Here is a 14753-nt window from a genome sequence, read left to right as displayed (position 1 = left end):
AAGCAAAATCTTAAAGGAGGAGGAGGAGAAGGAGGAAGAGGAGGAGAAGGAGGAGGAGGAGGAGGAGGAGGAGGAGGAGGAGGAGGAGGAGGAGGAGGAGGAAAGGCCTTCGGAGTCTTATCAAGGGCAAACTTAATCAGAAAAGCTAAGGTCTTAAAATGGAAGGAGATACTAACCCATCGGCCTTGGCTTCTCAGAGCTAAAAACCAGGGAAAACCTGGAGTGTTCCCCTGACTTCATATTAAAGATGATAGCAAGATAAGAGGCTATACAACTAGCCGAGCACAGTGGAACCAATAAAAGTATTAGACCATCCTCAATCTGAATCCTGGATCACCAGGGGAACTTGATGGGCTCACCCATCTTCTCTAGGCCTCCACTCCTTTTTCCAGAAAAAAGGCAGAACACGCCTGCACACAGCCTGAATTGGACTATATAACTACAAGCGAAACACCCCGACCATTGCCTGGCACGCTGGGATGCTCTATTCGCGGGGATGCGATTTAGTCTAATGCTTCAGGTTAGTTTGTCAATGGCTTTTGTTTTCTTGGGGGGGATTATAAAGCCGCGTGTCTCTATACCGATTTCTTCTTTTTTTAGTACAACATCTTTTTACAAAGTCTGAAGCTTGATTCAGCTAAACTATGGAAAAGCACGATTTCCCACCACCCAGGCTCGAGGAGTAAATGTTGGGAGCCCTGGATAGCTGTGCTGTGGAAGGTGAGCAGAACAACTCTGGACTCCCCTAAATTTCTCCTCCACAATAGCCCACAAATCCTCTTGCCTGCCCAGAACTGACAGAGCCACTGTGTATCTTGGGTAGAGGATAGATAGTTCTACCCCCAGAGAACTTTTAGGTATTGCCTTATACCCAAATCATTTCCTACCTCACAGTTTTATGTGTCTACGTGATTTATTAGTTCTTGTTGTGTTTTCCTTCTTAGCCCTTCACATGTCCCTCCAAAGAGCCAAAGACAGCGGTCCCCTTGTGCTCAGAATTCCGACTCCCGCTGACCAATGCCAGCTCATTATGCGGCATGACTCTCACGCTCCCCGCGTAACTAGGGTCCAGGTCCCCTCTGCCGGGGTGGGGACGCGTCAGCAGCCGGGGAGGAAGTTCGCAACAACCCTCAGTTGCGCGTGCGCGCCAGTGGCCCTCGCGACCACGCGAAAGGCGGGTGGAGCAGGGGGGCGAGGAAGGAGGAGCCAGTCCGATCACAGTGGCCCCGCCCACAGCGTCTAGTATAAAGTTGGGCGCCCGCAAGCCTTCGCAAATCCTCGCAGGGGCTCAGATCTTTCAACATGTCGACTAAATCGTCTATGGTTCTGGGTTACTGGGATATCCGCGGGGTGAGTGGCTCCTCGCCAGCCCAGCTGCTGGGACAGAGATGCTGGCGGTGTCGGTGGGCTGCAGCCAGTGCGGAGGGGGCCTCCCAGCTGTGACCAGGATCAGCTGAGCTGCCCTCCGAGGCCTACCTCCGGCCAGCCTGTGGGGTCCCCAGGCCCGTGGGGAGAGGAGGAGACCGGACATTTCGGGGCCAGAGCGAAGGGGCTGTTTAACGACAACTTTCCCCGCCCTACAACTTTTAACACGTTACAGGGACTTCGCAGCGTTGGGCTGGGAACGTTGACGGGCGGGGGTTGGGAGCGAGTGGCAACCGCGCAGGCGCGCTGACCGGGGACCTTCTCCATCCTCCCCCTCCCCACCTTTAGCTGGCTCATGCCATCCGCATGCTCCTGGAGTATACTGATACCAGCTATGAGGAGAAACGGTATACGTGTGGGGAAGGTAATGTCTGTGGGTGCCGGTGGCTCCCTGCACTGGGCCAGGGTGGCCCTCCAGTTGTCTTTCACCCAGGGAGGAACACTACACCGAGGTGGTATGGGTCCCCTGCTCCAGTCAACTGGGAACTGTGTCAAGAGAAGCTCAGTCATGGGATTTTCTCTTGCTGCCCAATCAAATCTTAATACGTAGGTTTTGGGGATTGGGAACTTGAGGTATCAGGACTAAGTCATTTCTCGGCTTGGCTGGTAAGGGAGTTGGGTTCCACTTTTCTCTTACAGCTCCCGACTATGATAGGAGCCAATGGCTGGACGTGAAATTCAAGCTAGATCTGGATTTTCCTAACGTAGGTGGCTTTGGAGGAGTGGGCAGAAGGGAAGGCCACCTGCCTATCAGTCTTTTACTTCGTCTCTGGTTTGGGAGAATCTAGAATAGAGGCTTTTCAGATGGAGAGAATGGATAGAATTCAAAGACCATTGAACAGGGGGAGAGCAACATTTTAACTCCCACGAACGACTATCAAACACTAACATTTTTCTCTCTCAAAAAGACAGGCTATAAGAGACATTAATTACTTAGCCCAGGGGTGTGACTTTGTCACTGATAGAAATCTCCTCGATCTGTCCCAGTATCTTCTTAAGTGTCATGGTTGTTAAATGCTCTTTAATGTATCCATAAACACACTACTCTTAGTTTTACTTTAAAATATAAAATATTTACAGTTTGCTTATAAAAAGTATTCCGAGAAAGTCGACATGCCACGCATACATTCTCACTGACACACAGAATCTCACGCGCTTGTCTAGAAGTCTAGAATCAGCTGGGGACCGAGTGCTAGCTAGCTATTTTCTTTCTCCGAGCTTCTGTTATCTCATGTTTACTGCCTTGCAAGTCTCTGTTCCTGAAGAGTGGAACTATGTCCCGGTTTCCTTCCAGCTGCCCTACCTTATGGACGGGAAGAACAAGATCACCCAGAGTAACGCCATCTTGCGGTACATCGCGCGCAAGCACAACATGTGTGAGTGGCCCAGCGCTGATGTGAGAGAGCCGAGGCCGAGGCCCGAGGTGGGTAATCCCGAGGGTGACTTGTTGTCGTCTGACCTACAGGTGGGGAGACTGAAGAAGAGAAGATAAGAGTGGACATCATGGAGAACCAGATAATGGACTTCCGCATGCAGCTGGTTCGGCTCTGCTACAATTCTGACCACGTGAGTTGCTTTACCAGGAATCAGCCGTGCTGGGTTTCAGGCAAATGTGCTAAGAACTGGCTCGGCTCCCTTCTGTGGTCGCCATCTTTTCATTGACCCAATCTGTAAGGATTAGAAACAGGTTTTATTTTTTGGTTTGTTTTGTTGTGTAATTCCGGCATTATTAGTGTCTCTTCCTTTCCAAAGGTAGCTCCCCATCCTGCCTCCTCCAAGTAAAGGCGGTAAGAAACTGCCTAGAGAAAGGTCCGCTATGTCCATCACTGGGCCAGGCCCCGACTACAGCTGTCAGCTATTTGTGTGTGTGTGTGTGTGTGTGTGTGTATGTGTGAGAGAGAGAGAGAGAGAGAGAGAGAGAGAGAGAGAGAGAGAGAGAGAGAGAGAGAGAGAATGAACACAATGTGTCCAGAGTCCAAAGACAGCATTAATGTGGACCTGGAAATCAAACTCTGGTCACCCCCGTCGAACCATCGTATCCATCCAAGAACAGCATTGTTCTTTCCCCTCCTAGGAAAGCCTGAAGCCTCAGTACTTGGAGCAGCTCCCTGCACAGCTGAAGCAATTCTCCTTGTTCCTGGGGAAGTGCTCATGGTTTGCAGGGGAAAAGGTAGGAAGGGGACACAGGAGAGGAGCCCGCCTGTCTCTGCAGGTCCTGATTCATTCCTCAGGCCTGACATCTCATTGTCCTCCTTCTAGCTTACCTTTGTGGACTTCCTCACCTATGATGTCCTGGACCAGAACCGGATGTTTGAGCCCAAGTGCCTGGATGAGTTCCCAAATCTGAAGGCTTTCATGTGCCGTTTTGAGGTGATTTCCATGTCCCTTTCTCACAGAAAAAGCACAGGCCCCATTGTACTTCTGCCTAAAGGAGTCAGTAGGTGCCTCTGGGTTGCTAAGCAACAGCTGAAAGAACTAAGTGAAGGCAGCATGTGAATGCCACTGTTTCTCGGTGTGGGTCTGCTAGGCGGGAGTGGAGTCCTAATGAGGCCTGGTATGCTGTTCCTTCAGGCTTTGGAGAAAATTGCTGCATTCCTGCAGTGTGACCGCTTCTTCAAAATGCCAATCAACAACAAAATGGCCAAATGGGGCAACAAGTGCTTATGCTGAGCCAGGGACGCTGCTCCTGCTGCTCGCTTGGCCGTTCCATCCCAAGGGCCTGCGTTCTGTCTCTTCTGCTCTTTCTAATAAACAGCAGTTACATTAGCTGATGTCTGGGCGGATTTCTTGTAGGGGTAAAGACCAAAGGAGGAGGGGTGAGGTGATGATAAGAATGACATTCCCTTACTTCCCAGCCGAGTTCAAGGGCAAGACGTTTTCCCAAGCTGGAGTGGACACTGGAAATAGAGGTGTTGCCCCATGTCAGGGGGAAGCTGCTTTAAACAGACATGGGGCTCTTATGGAGCCAGGAAGATAATCAAGTCAAAGTGTGTGGTGCTGATAGGCTCAACAGAGCTGGAACTCACAAATGGCCTATGTTGGACACGGGAGAGCATTTAATGTGATAAAGGTGGCATTTTAACTGCGGGCTTGTCAGTAGAATTGGAATAGTCGGTTACTAATTAAACATTAGCCCTAAACCTCATGCTAGGTGATGGACAGCTGGTGAACCTGAGGATTGATACAGGCACCTGAGAATCCACCAGTTTCAAATTCAAATCCTATCCCGTGGCCCAGCCGTTCTTCCCCTATGAGCTCACTGAAAACGTGTATACCCTAAGAGGTAAATTGTATCATAAAGGAACAAGTAGATGCCACATAAATGCTCAGCAGCGCTAGGGAATAACGTATGGCATAAAGGAGAATGAAAGGTGAGTGTGGTGGCAAACACTCGTAATGCCAATGTTAGGGAGGCAGAGACAAGCAGATTCCTGCCCAAGTCTAGCCAAGTAATGGGTTCCTGACCAGGGAGAAAGATGGATGGCTTCCTGAGGTCTGGCTTCCACATGTGAACACACGCATGCATGTACAGCTAAGTGCACACAGAAGGGACTACAGGAATCAGCATGGAAGGATCCCCAAGATACTTGAGTCCCCAAACTAGTTTACAAATAAGGAAGTACAGCTCACCTCTTTAATGATTTAAAGCATCCCTTATCCCACAGACACACATAAGCGAATGCCTAAGAGCATAGGGGGACGTGACCAAGCTGACTAGGAGGCTGACTTCAGGTGAAGCTAAAATGACCCAGTTTCCAGAGTAGGACTTAAAGGCAATTTCCGAGATAAGCTAAGAATACCCCTTTTAACTATGAGAATGTGTTCGTGCATAACTAGTTTTAAGTAAAGGAAGCAAACTTAAAGTCCTATAGAGACTGAATTGGCATTGCTCTCCATTCCAGAACACAATTTTTATGAAACTTTTCACTCCCCAGAGAATGACCTGGAGATCAGACACCAAAGAGCTCACCAGTAAGGGACACAGTCGGAATGGCCTGAAACCCAGTGCCATCTGGAGGGCCTCCTCAGAACAGTGGAGATGCAAGATCTTAGGCTCGTGGCTCAACTGCCACTCTTCAGAATTCCTGCCAGCAGTAGTTAGGTGTTGAGGTCAATGTCTCGGCTGTGGGACATGAATTTCCAGCATGAGGGTGTGGTGTGCCCTGCTAAGACTTCAGGGATTTGACAAGGACAGAGAGGCTTAGGGCACTCCTGTAACCAGATGGACAAGACGACTAGAAAACAAATAGCAATACGCTATTCATTGCTGCGTATCAATATTACAAATTTATCAGCCCAATATAGCACATGCCTCCTGGACCATGGTTTCTCAAGGTCTGGCCTCAGCTTTACTGAGATTCAGCTCAGTTCTCATGAAAGCCGTATTCAATGTGAGTAAGGGTCATGATCACATCTCAAGGCCCAATTAGATAAGGATCTGCTTCCAAGCTTATGTTAATAGAATTCAATTTCTATTAATTGAATAATTGCCCTTCTAGACAGCGACCTCAGTTTCTTGATGGGTGACAGCTAGAGGCCACCGTCTCTTCCTTGTAAACAAGACCTTGCCAAAATATGGCTAAGTCAGTAAAAGAATGTCCTGGGAAGAAAGATGTAATCATGTGTAACACAACCTTGGCACTTGCATCCCGTGTCTCTGTCCTGTTACGGTTTGAACACTGAAAGCCCTCCGAAAGCCGATGTTAAAGGCTTGTCCTTCAGCTGGTGGCACTTCTGGGGGGTGGTAGACCCTTTAAGAAAAGGGGTCCATGGGGGAAAGTGAGACTCTGGTCCTTCTGTCTCTCCCAACCTGTCTTCCTTCCTTCCTGTCTCTTTCCCCTCCCAGCCTCTTGTCTCTTGTTTCCTGACTATCACAGGTTAAGAGGCACATGCTCTCATCGCGAGGAACTGTGCTACTGCAGATCCAAAGCAACAGGGCCAGGGATTGCAGTTTCTGACATTCTGAGTCAGAATAAATCCTTCCCCCTTTAAAGCTGATTTATCCGGGGTATTTGTCACAGAGGCAGAAAATTCACATTCAATTGGAGGGAAATCAGCCACTCAAGGGGAGGGCAGTACACAAGGGACACACATTGGGGATGTAGAAGCCAGCTCAGAGTTTACTCACTGCAAGGCAGAAGGCAAGGAAATAGAAAAATTAGCCTTCCATCTTCTAGTATAAATTCTAAGGAGACATAAGAAAGCACACAACACACTTCATCTACAGATGACTATGAATTCCAGACATTCAGATTATGAATAAATCATATCTATTTTTTTCTGGGCATTATATTGATGGTCATTTTTATATGGTCCAAAAAGCAGTGAGTACCTCCAAAGGAAGAGAGGTGGCTCTCCAGTCCCCAGTCAGTCTTGAACTTTTAATTCTAACACAGTTCAAGAAAATAATGCGTACCAACGGCCCCCTTTTGGTTGGTTCTAGTGAAGATAGCCTATCATCTCAAAAAGACAGAGGGGTGCAAATACTGATAAATTAGTGATGAATTTATATGAGCCACCTCAATAGGTAAAAAGGCCTTATCAATGCCTTCGGTTTGGTGGAGCAGTTCCCCGAAAGTCTTAGGGAGGTTGGCTGGTTTTGTTGTTGAAGCTTTAGCCTCCAGCTTAAAGCATTTCCCAATCAAATGGAAACCAGCTTAGGCGATTAAAAGACAATTCATGGTAGAGCTGCTTCCTGTTGCAGTGGGCGGAGCAGGGACACTGATACCCTAGGTCTGGATCTGCCTGGAAAGCCAGCTTAAGAGGGCTTATGAGAACACCTGGCCTCTCTATGGAAATTACACATTCCTGTTTCTCCACTGCGGGATAGATCCCTTAAATGACCATGCTGAGTAAGAATGACTGAGCTGGATGGCGAAGGGGAAGAGAAAAGGTTGGAGTGTATGTAGTCAGTGCTTTTTCTAGTGGGCAACAGCCCCCATCACTTTGCTGCTGGGTTCGACCTCGCTGAACTCCCTGTGGAGCACAGGTTGGACTCTAGCTAGCCGCAGCCTGGGTACCCACGCGGACTCTTCCAGGCCCCCACCAGTGGCAGCCTCCTGTGCACAGGTCTTCTCCAATAAGTGAACTGCTACCCAGATTGTTCTGAGCATTAAGTCAGTATTCCTAGAACACCGGGAGATCAATATTATAAATATTATACAGACTTACAAATCTAAACTCCATGAAGCACCATGTTTTCTTTCTTTCTTTCTTTCTTTCTTTTTTTCTTTTTTTTTTTTTTTTGCTTCTGACATATCGGGTTGTCCTTCACTTTCTCTGCAGCGCCATTGTCTAGCCCAATGCCATTCTTCTCCTCCAGCCTAGAACTGACACCTGCGGAGGCCTGTGGAAGCCACCGCTTCCCCTTGAGAAAGCTCTCAATCCTAAATGTGGACTCGTCACCCACTTTGGCCCGTTAAACACAATAGAAATTCTACACATTTCCCAAGGAGTAACTTGAAGAGCCAGTGCCCAAGTTCCCACATCGGCCCATGCTCTGTGGAGCTCTCCCCGTTCTGCCTGAAGGCAGAACACAGAGTCCCAGGACTGCTTGTTCCTAAAATAAATGCAAGTAATTCAGACAGAAATGCTCAGAGTTCGGACAGAAGTTCAACTTTGCGGAGGTCCATGAGGACAGAGGAGCTCTGGGCCCTGGGAATGGGTTATTTGATACCATAGCCTGACTCACTCCCCGCTTAGGCCAAAATGGAATGAAATACTTTTGAAAACAGACAAGGATGGGCCTATGAGATTTTCAATGGGAAAAATTATAGGTGACGTGTTACATGAGACTTAAATCCGGAAGAAAAGATTAAATAGGAGTATGTATTTGACTCTTAAGTCGATACTGCTGTGTTATTAGAAGGAAATATCTTCAATAAAATAGGAGTAACACAAACAGGTATTATGTTCATAGGGTTGCAAGTTTGAAATGAATTAGAATTATTAGATATATCTATTTTTATTAAGGTATACAATTTCCAATTATGTTACCAAATATTCTCTCTGGTTGTTTCAGATTAGGTCTCATATATAGCCAAGTTACCTCAAATCCATGGTGGTGATTCTGCTGCCTCACCCTCTCCAGACTGCAGGTGTCTGGAAACCTGATATGCTTTTTCAAATGAGATTGAAATCACCTCTGCTTCCTTCCTAAAGCACAGTTCACATGAGAAGTATAGGTAATGCAATGGACCCTAAGGCCTCTCAAGTGGATCACGCTTTGGGGGAGACTATGGGACTATCTCACAATGTAACTTGTTCCAGAAACTTGTTCTGTTTTGAAGTGTAATAATAGCAATCTGCGGCTCAGCTGGTAAACTAATTGCATGCAAGCATGAGGACCTGGGTTCAAATCCCCAGCACCCATGGAAACACCCCCCCCCACACACACACACACAGCAGGACACTGTGGGGCACAGAGACAGGTAAGTCCCTGGAGCTTGCTGCCAGCCAGTCTAGACAGTATGTTTCAAGTTCAGAGAGATCCCCTCTCTCAAAAAGTAAAGTGGAAAGCAATAGGGTGTCAGGCACCCATCCCCCACCAGACCTCAGGGTGGTGTTTCTACTCTCAAGATAGGTTCTGTCTGGCTCCTCAGCCGCGAAGAGAGTAGCCAGGAGCTATTGACAGTCATACCAGGTCAGCTGGTGGGCATAAAAGACTGTTTCCAGAAAGCTACTAAGAGCCTCAGGCTTTTCAGAGCACGGTGGGTTCTGAGCTTTCCGATTATACAGATTATTGATTGAAAAGGTAACATTAACCATGAACGAGTGAGAAAGGGAAACTTTGGGTATTGGGCCCACCAGGGGTGCCTCTGCCCAAGATAAGCGCCTCCAGAAGGCCCCATAGCCGGAGCCATTCGTATGTGTGAGGGGGTAGAACAGATTACACCCCCCAGGAGTGGCTACTCCCCCTCCCTGGGCAGAGCTGGCTACTAGAGCAGTCGCTGAAGAGAGCAGGGGAAAATAAAAGGTGAAAATGGGTTTGTTTGTTTTTTTTTAACCTTGTTCCAGATCTTAAAATTAAGGCACTTAGCTTCTCCCCCTTCAGTATGGAACTGGCTGTTGATCTATTATAAATGTCCTTATTATTTTGAGGTGCATTTTTTTCTGTACCTAATTTGTTGAGCATTTTCAATCCCAAAGGAATGTTAGATTTTTTTAAATTCTTTTTCTGCATCTATTGCAATGATCACCTCGATTTTTCATTCTCTTGGTGTGTTCTAGCCTTGGTGCATTCGTTGACCCACGCCTACACCCCTCAGACAGATCCCACTTGCTCTAGGAGAATAATCTTTTGAACATGAGGTTGGATTCAGCTTGTATTTTGTTGAGGTCCTCCAGAGTCCCTTCCTGCTACATTCTGAAGATTTTCATCTACAGCATCTTGTTCAGACCCTGCATAGGAAACCAGGGCTGTGTCCATAGGTAGCCACGGCTGCCGTGGGCTCTTCCCTGGAGGCTTGACTGGGAAAGGGTTTGATGCAGATGTCCCGTCTACGGCTGACCACTCGTGGTTGCGTAGTCTCAGTACTTTGACCATCATCCGTCTCTCCATTTGCCTCTACTCATTACACAAAGAAGCTTTTCTGGCTAAGGTTAGGAGCAGCACAAATCTATGGGTATAAATCTAGATATTTAGAAGGCAGTTTGACAATATGACCACTTAGAAAACCCACATCAGTAAATCTTCCTGCAGGGCCTGTCACTTCCCTAGCCGTGTATTTTGACCATGTTTTTAGCACCTGGCATTGGTTCCCTCCTGTGGAACAGGCTCAGATCCGATAAAGAGAGTGTTACCCCACAAACAGTCTTGCCAACTATTGTATCCATGCATATGTCTTCTCTGGCAGGTACTATAGCATGCACGATCCAGACAAGACAGTTGCTGCCTTTTTCCCTCCGTCTATCTTTATAGCACCTTCCCTCACTATGATGTCTAGCTAGCCAGGAGAGTTTGTGCTCGGGTCACCACTGCTTCCTCTGTGCACTAAAACCAACACCTGTGGTATTTGCAGCATAGGCTCTTACAGTCTAGTGAAGGAAAGCAACCAAGAGCAACGGCAATAGTTTGCATTGTTTGGGGTGCCTGTAGGTCTCCCTACTAATAACTCAGATAGAAGTAACGTGGACTTTCACTCAATAACCCTTGTCTTCTAGAAACTGCACTATCCAAGCATATGGGGTACTTCTTTCAAACTCCTCTTCTTAAAAAAAAAAATTAACTACCTACAAACTAGCAGAGTTTCAGAACACCTTTTCACAATACTTAGTTTTAGTTGCCCATCCTCATGTTTCCATCCTATGTAAACCTTTAGGTTTTTTAATTTGGGCTCTAGGGGGTTAGATCCAAGCCCTCATGTTTGTTTGTAAGACAAATATTTCACTGATGGAACCATCTCTCCAGCACTAGTTTCTTGTTGGGAGCCTTGTGGCCTAGTTTTGGACCAGTTTATGAGTTATGAGTGCTTGTTCAATGGGTCTCCAGATGAGGCAAAAGCCCACGGGGACAGTCTCACTCGGCGAGGACCAGTGGACATTGGGGCAGTGCAGACCACTCTGGGACCACATGGCCTGCACACTCTCTTCTCTCTCATAACACTGATGATTCTCTTGGCAGTTTTTAGTGCCACTTTGTCACACATAGGAAAGATGTGCTCATTCCCAGAAACCCCGTGTTTTCTCAAATATTTTCCCCTAAAATTCTTTGTGAGCTGAAGCTTCTCAGGTTTCCTGTCTGAGGATGCCAGACTCCGGGAGCGGTTCTGATTCAGCGCTGACAGGATTGGCGGCAGATCACCTCTGTTTCTGTAAATATGTTTTGAACAAGATTGTTGTTCTTGAGGTGTGCCTATGTCAATCACCTTTTAGTTTTGCGAAGACAGGATGTACCTGGTTCGATATTTGGCCAAGGTAGCAAAATGATAAGGGTTTTTGTTTGTTTGTTTAAAGATATTTTGCTGTAAAAGTTGGGAAAAATCATATTTGACATATTTGTTTTTGCAGGAGGTTAACGTTAGAGGATGGGAAAAAACTTGTTTGTTAGTATGGAAAAATACACTTGTTTCTGATGTATAAATAAAGACAGAGAATCTATTCGGGGCTGGCCACTCGTGTGAAACTCATCTGGTGGTTGGACTCTTCATTTCTTCACGCTGTTGCCCCTTCCCCATCTCCAGACCTGAGTCCAGACAGCAGCAGGACGGCGGCAGTTTCTCTGTCATTTACCTGGAGAATTTTAGTCATACGGTTAAGATGATTATACACAGATAAACAGCTGAGAAGATGGTTTCCTGGGTAAGACTGCTTTCTCTGCAAGCATGAAGACTTGAGTTTTAATATCTAGCATCAAGATAAAAGCTATGCATGGATCCATGTGCCTGTCAGCCAGTGATGAGGTGTAAAGGTGGGCAGACCCCTGGAGATTCATGTGCCCATCACCCCAGTGATGAGGTGTAAGGGTGGGCAGACCCCTGGAGATTCATGTGCCCATCACCCCAGTGATGAGTTGTAAGGGTGGGCAGACCCCTGGAGATTCATGTGCCCATCACCCCAGTGATGAGGTGTAAGATGGGAAGACCCCTGGAGATTCATGTGTCCCTCACCCCAGTGATGAGTTGTAAGGGTGGGCAGACCCCTGGAGATTCATGTGCCCATCACCCCAGTGATGAGGTGTAAGGGTGGGCTGGAGATTGCTGTCCAGTCAGCCTAAATGGAGCTGTGAGTTTCAGGTTCAATGAGAGACCCTGTCTTGAGGAAATGCGGCAGAGAGAGATGGAAGAAGGTACCCAATGTTCTCCTCTAGCCTCTGCTGTGTGTGTATGTATGGAGGCATGCGTGTGTGCGTGTGTGCATACATACCATGCACAAAAATAAATAAAGTCTTACCATAGCAATTTTTAAAACTTTATTTCTATTTTCACTGTAGTTCTCACCTCTCTCTCTCTCTCTCTCTCTCTCTCTCTCACACACACACACACACACACACACACACACACACACACACTTCCTTTGTAGTTAACTGATTTACTTTAGTATTGTGCTTTGATTCTTTGAATATCCTGTTGAGTTTGTCTATGGTGGATTTTTGCCTGTGACTACCATGAGGCTTACAAAAACACCTTTAAAAAATTATAGCTGATTTGAAATGATACCAACATAGCATGATCATAAAGACAAGGAAAGAGACCTCAAAAGGAAATGGAGGATTTTTAAAAGTTAGACACTTGCATTCCATTCACCCACACTTTGAATTTTTGATGTCTCATTCTGTATCTTTTTATATTTCTCATGTTTTAACATAGGGTTGTAGCCTAATTATTATTGTCTTGCTTTTTTACATTTCATATTAAAGATATACTAGATATTTCATATGAAGATATACCAGATATATGGTTAATTTGTATAGTTATTCTTTTTAAATTGGTTGTTGTTGTTGAAGATTTATTTTTATTTCATGTGCATCAGTGCATATATGTGTGTGTGTACCATGTACACGCCTGATGCCCACAGAATCCAGACTAGGTCATCAGATTCTCTGAAACTGAGTCACAGGCAGTTGTGAGCAGCCATGTGTGTGCTGGGAACTGAATCCAAGTCCTGTGTAAGAGTAACAAGCGTTAAAGATATACTAGATATTTCATATGAAGATATACCAGATATATGGTTAATTTGTATAGTTATTCTTTTTAAATTGGTTGTTGTTGTTGAAGATTTATTTTTATTTCATGTGCATCAGTGCATATATGTGTGTGTGTACCATGTACACGCCTGATGCCCACAGAATCCAGACTAGGTCATCAGATTCTCTGAAACTGAGTCACAGGCAGTTGTGAGCAGCCATGTGTGTGCTGGGAACTGAATCCAAGTCCTGTGTAAGAGTAACAAGCGTTTTTAACCACTGAGCCATCTCTCTAATCACCTTGTAGTTCTTATTACCAGTGAGGGGTTTTGTTAGTTTGTTTTTATCTATGTCTTAGTCAGGGTAACTATAGCTGTGATGAAACACGTTGACCAATAGCAACTTGGGCGGGGGAGAGTTTATTCCACTCACAGTTCCATATAACAGTTCATCATCAAAAGCAGTGAGCTCAGGAACTCACGCAGGGAAGGAACCTGGAGGCAGGAGCTGACGCAGAGGTTATGAAGGGGGCTGCTTACCGGCGTGCTCCTCACGGCTTGCTCAGCCTACTTTCTTATACAACCCAGGACCACCAGCGCAGGGATGGCACCACACACAATGGGCTGGGTTCTCCCACATCAATCACTAATTAAGAAAATGACCTTCAGGCTTGTCTGTAGCCCAGTCTTGTGGAGGCATTTTTCTCAATGAGGCTCCCTTCTCTCGGATGACTCTAGCTTGTGTCAGGTTAACATAAACTAGCCAGCACAATCTCCTAGTGTTTTCTTTTTGCTCATAAACATGTCTTCCTTTTAATTTGGAGAACTCCCTATGTTATTTCTGGTTAGACAAGTCTGGTCAAGTCTGAGGGATGTATTCTCTCAAGTTTGCTTGTCTGGGAACAAGGCGCAAATAGAGGGTGAGTGAGTCTGTTTTCTTCCACCATGTGGGACCTGCAGGACCTAACTCAGGTTGTCAGTTTCAGCAGCAAGTGCCCTGACCCACTGAGCTATCTCAGTGGCTCCAACAGGTGCTCTCTGACCTTCTCTTACTGGGTATGTGCGTTCTGCTTCAGGTCTGGGAAATTTTATACCACTGTCTCTTTCAATAAACTTTCTAAACCTTTGCAATTGTTAAGCCCTTCTTGAAACACAACAATTCAAGTACTCCTGTAATGTTATCCCAATGACCCCATACATATTTTCTTGTTCTTGTTCTCTTTAGCTCACTAATACTTTCTTCTCTTTGTTCTGTTCTAATATCGATGCCTTTTGCTGTATGTAAAAATTGACTCTTTTAGCCGGACGGTGGTGGCGCACGCCTTTAATCCCAGCACTCGGGAGGCAGAGGCAGGCGGATCTCTGTGAGTTCGAGACCAGCCTGGTCTACAAGAGCTAGTGCCAGGACAGGCTCCAAAGCGACAGAGAAACCCTGTCTCAAAAAAAAAATTGACTCTTTTTTTAAGCTCAAAGATTACCTTTGTAGAATTTATTGCTTCCATTTTTGTTAAATTTCTCTTTTAGAGTATCATTTCTCTTTGTTCTCTCTTTTTTAGATTTATTTATTATGTATACGGCATTTTGCCTTCATGTATGTTTGCACACCAGAAGAGAGCACCAGATTTTATCATAGATGGTTGTGAGCCACCATGTGATTGCTGGGAATTGAACTCAGGACCTCTAGAAGAGCAGACAGTGCTCTTAAC

The 14753-nt window shown here is 46.1% G+C and overlaps 1 protein-coding gene across 1 annotated transcript; it reads left to right on the top strand.

Moving 5' to 3' along the window:
• The first annotated feature begins 1132 nt into the window (after positions 1 to 1132).
• Positions 1133 to 4191, top strand: Gstm3 (glutathione S-transferase mu 3). Its single transcript, XM_075981636.1, has 8 exons — positions 1133 to 1350; positions 1714 to 1789; positions 2065 to 2129; positions 2720 to 2801; positions 2891 to 2991; positions 3500 to 3595; positions 3685 to 3795; positions 3997 to 4191. The coding sequence occupies exons 1-8, from the start codon at positions 1303 to 1305 to the stop codon at positions 4093 to 4095; spliced, it is 678 nt and encodes a 225-aa protein (XP_075837751.1). The 5' UTR covers positions 1133 to 1302; the 3' UTR covers positions 4096 to 4191.
• The last annotated feature ends 10562 nt before the right edge of the window (positions 4192 to 14753 follow it).

Source organism: Microtus pennsylvanicus, chromosome 7 (genome assembly GCF_037038515.1).
Source record: "Microtus pennsylvanicus isolate mMicPen1 chromosome 7, mMicPen1.hap1, whole genome shotgun sequence".
NCBI classification, from domain to species: Eukaryota; Metazoa; Chordata; class Mammalia; order Rodentia; family Cricetidae; genus Microtus; species Microtus pennsylvanicus.
The sequence above is the reverse complement of the archived record's forward strand: the minus strand, read 5'-3'. Positions and strand labels throughout refer to the sequence as shown.

Coding starts and splice junctions, on each gene's coding strand:
- Gstm3 (XM_075981636.1), top strand. CDS start 1,303: ATGTCGACTAAATCGTCTATGGTTCTGGGTTACTGGGATATCCGCGGG. Junction 1,351..1,713: donor GTTACTGGGATATCCGCGGG/GTGAGTGGCTCC, acceptor CCCCACCTTTAG/CTGGCTCATGCCATCCGCAT. Junction 3,596..3,684: donor CATGGTTTGCAGGGGAAAAG/GTAGGAAGGGGA, acceptor TCCTCCTTCTAG/CTTACCTTTGTGGACTTCCT.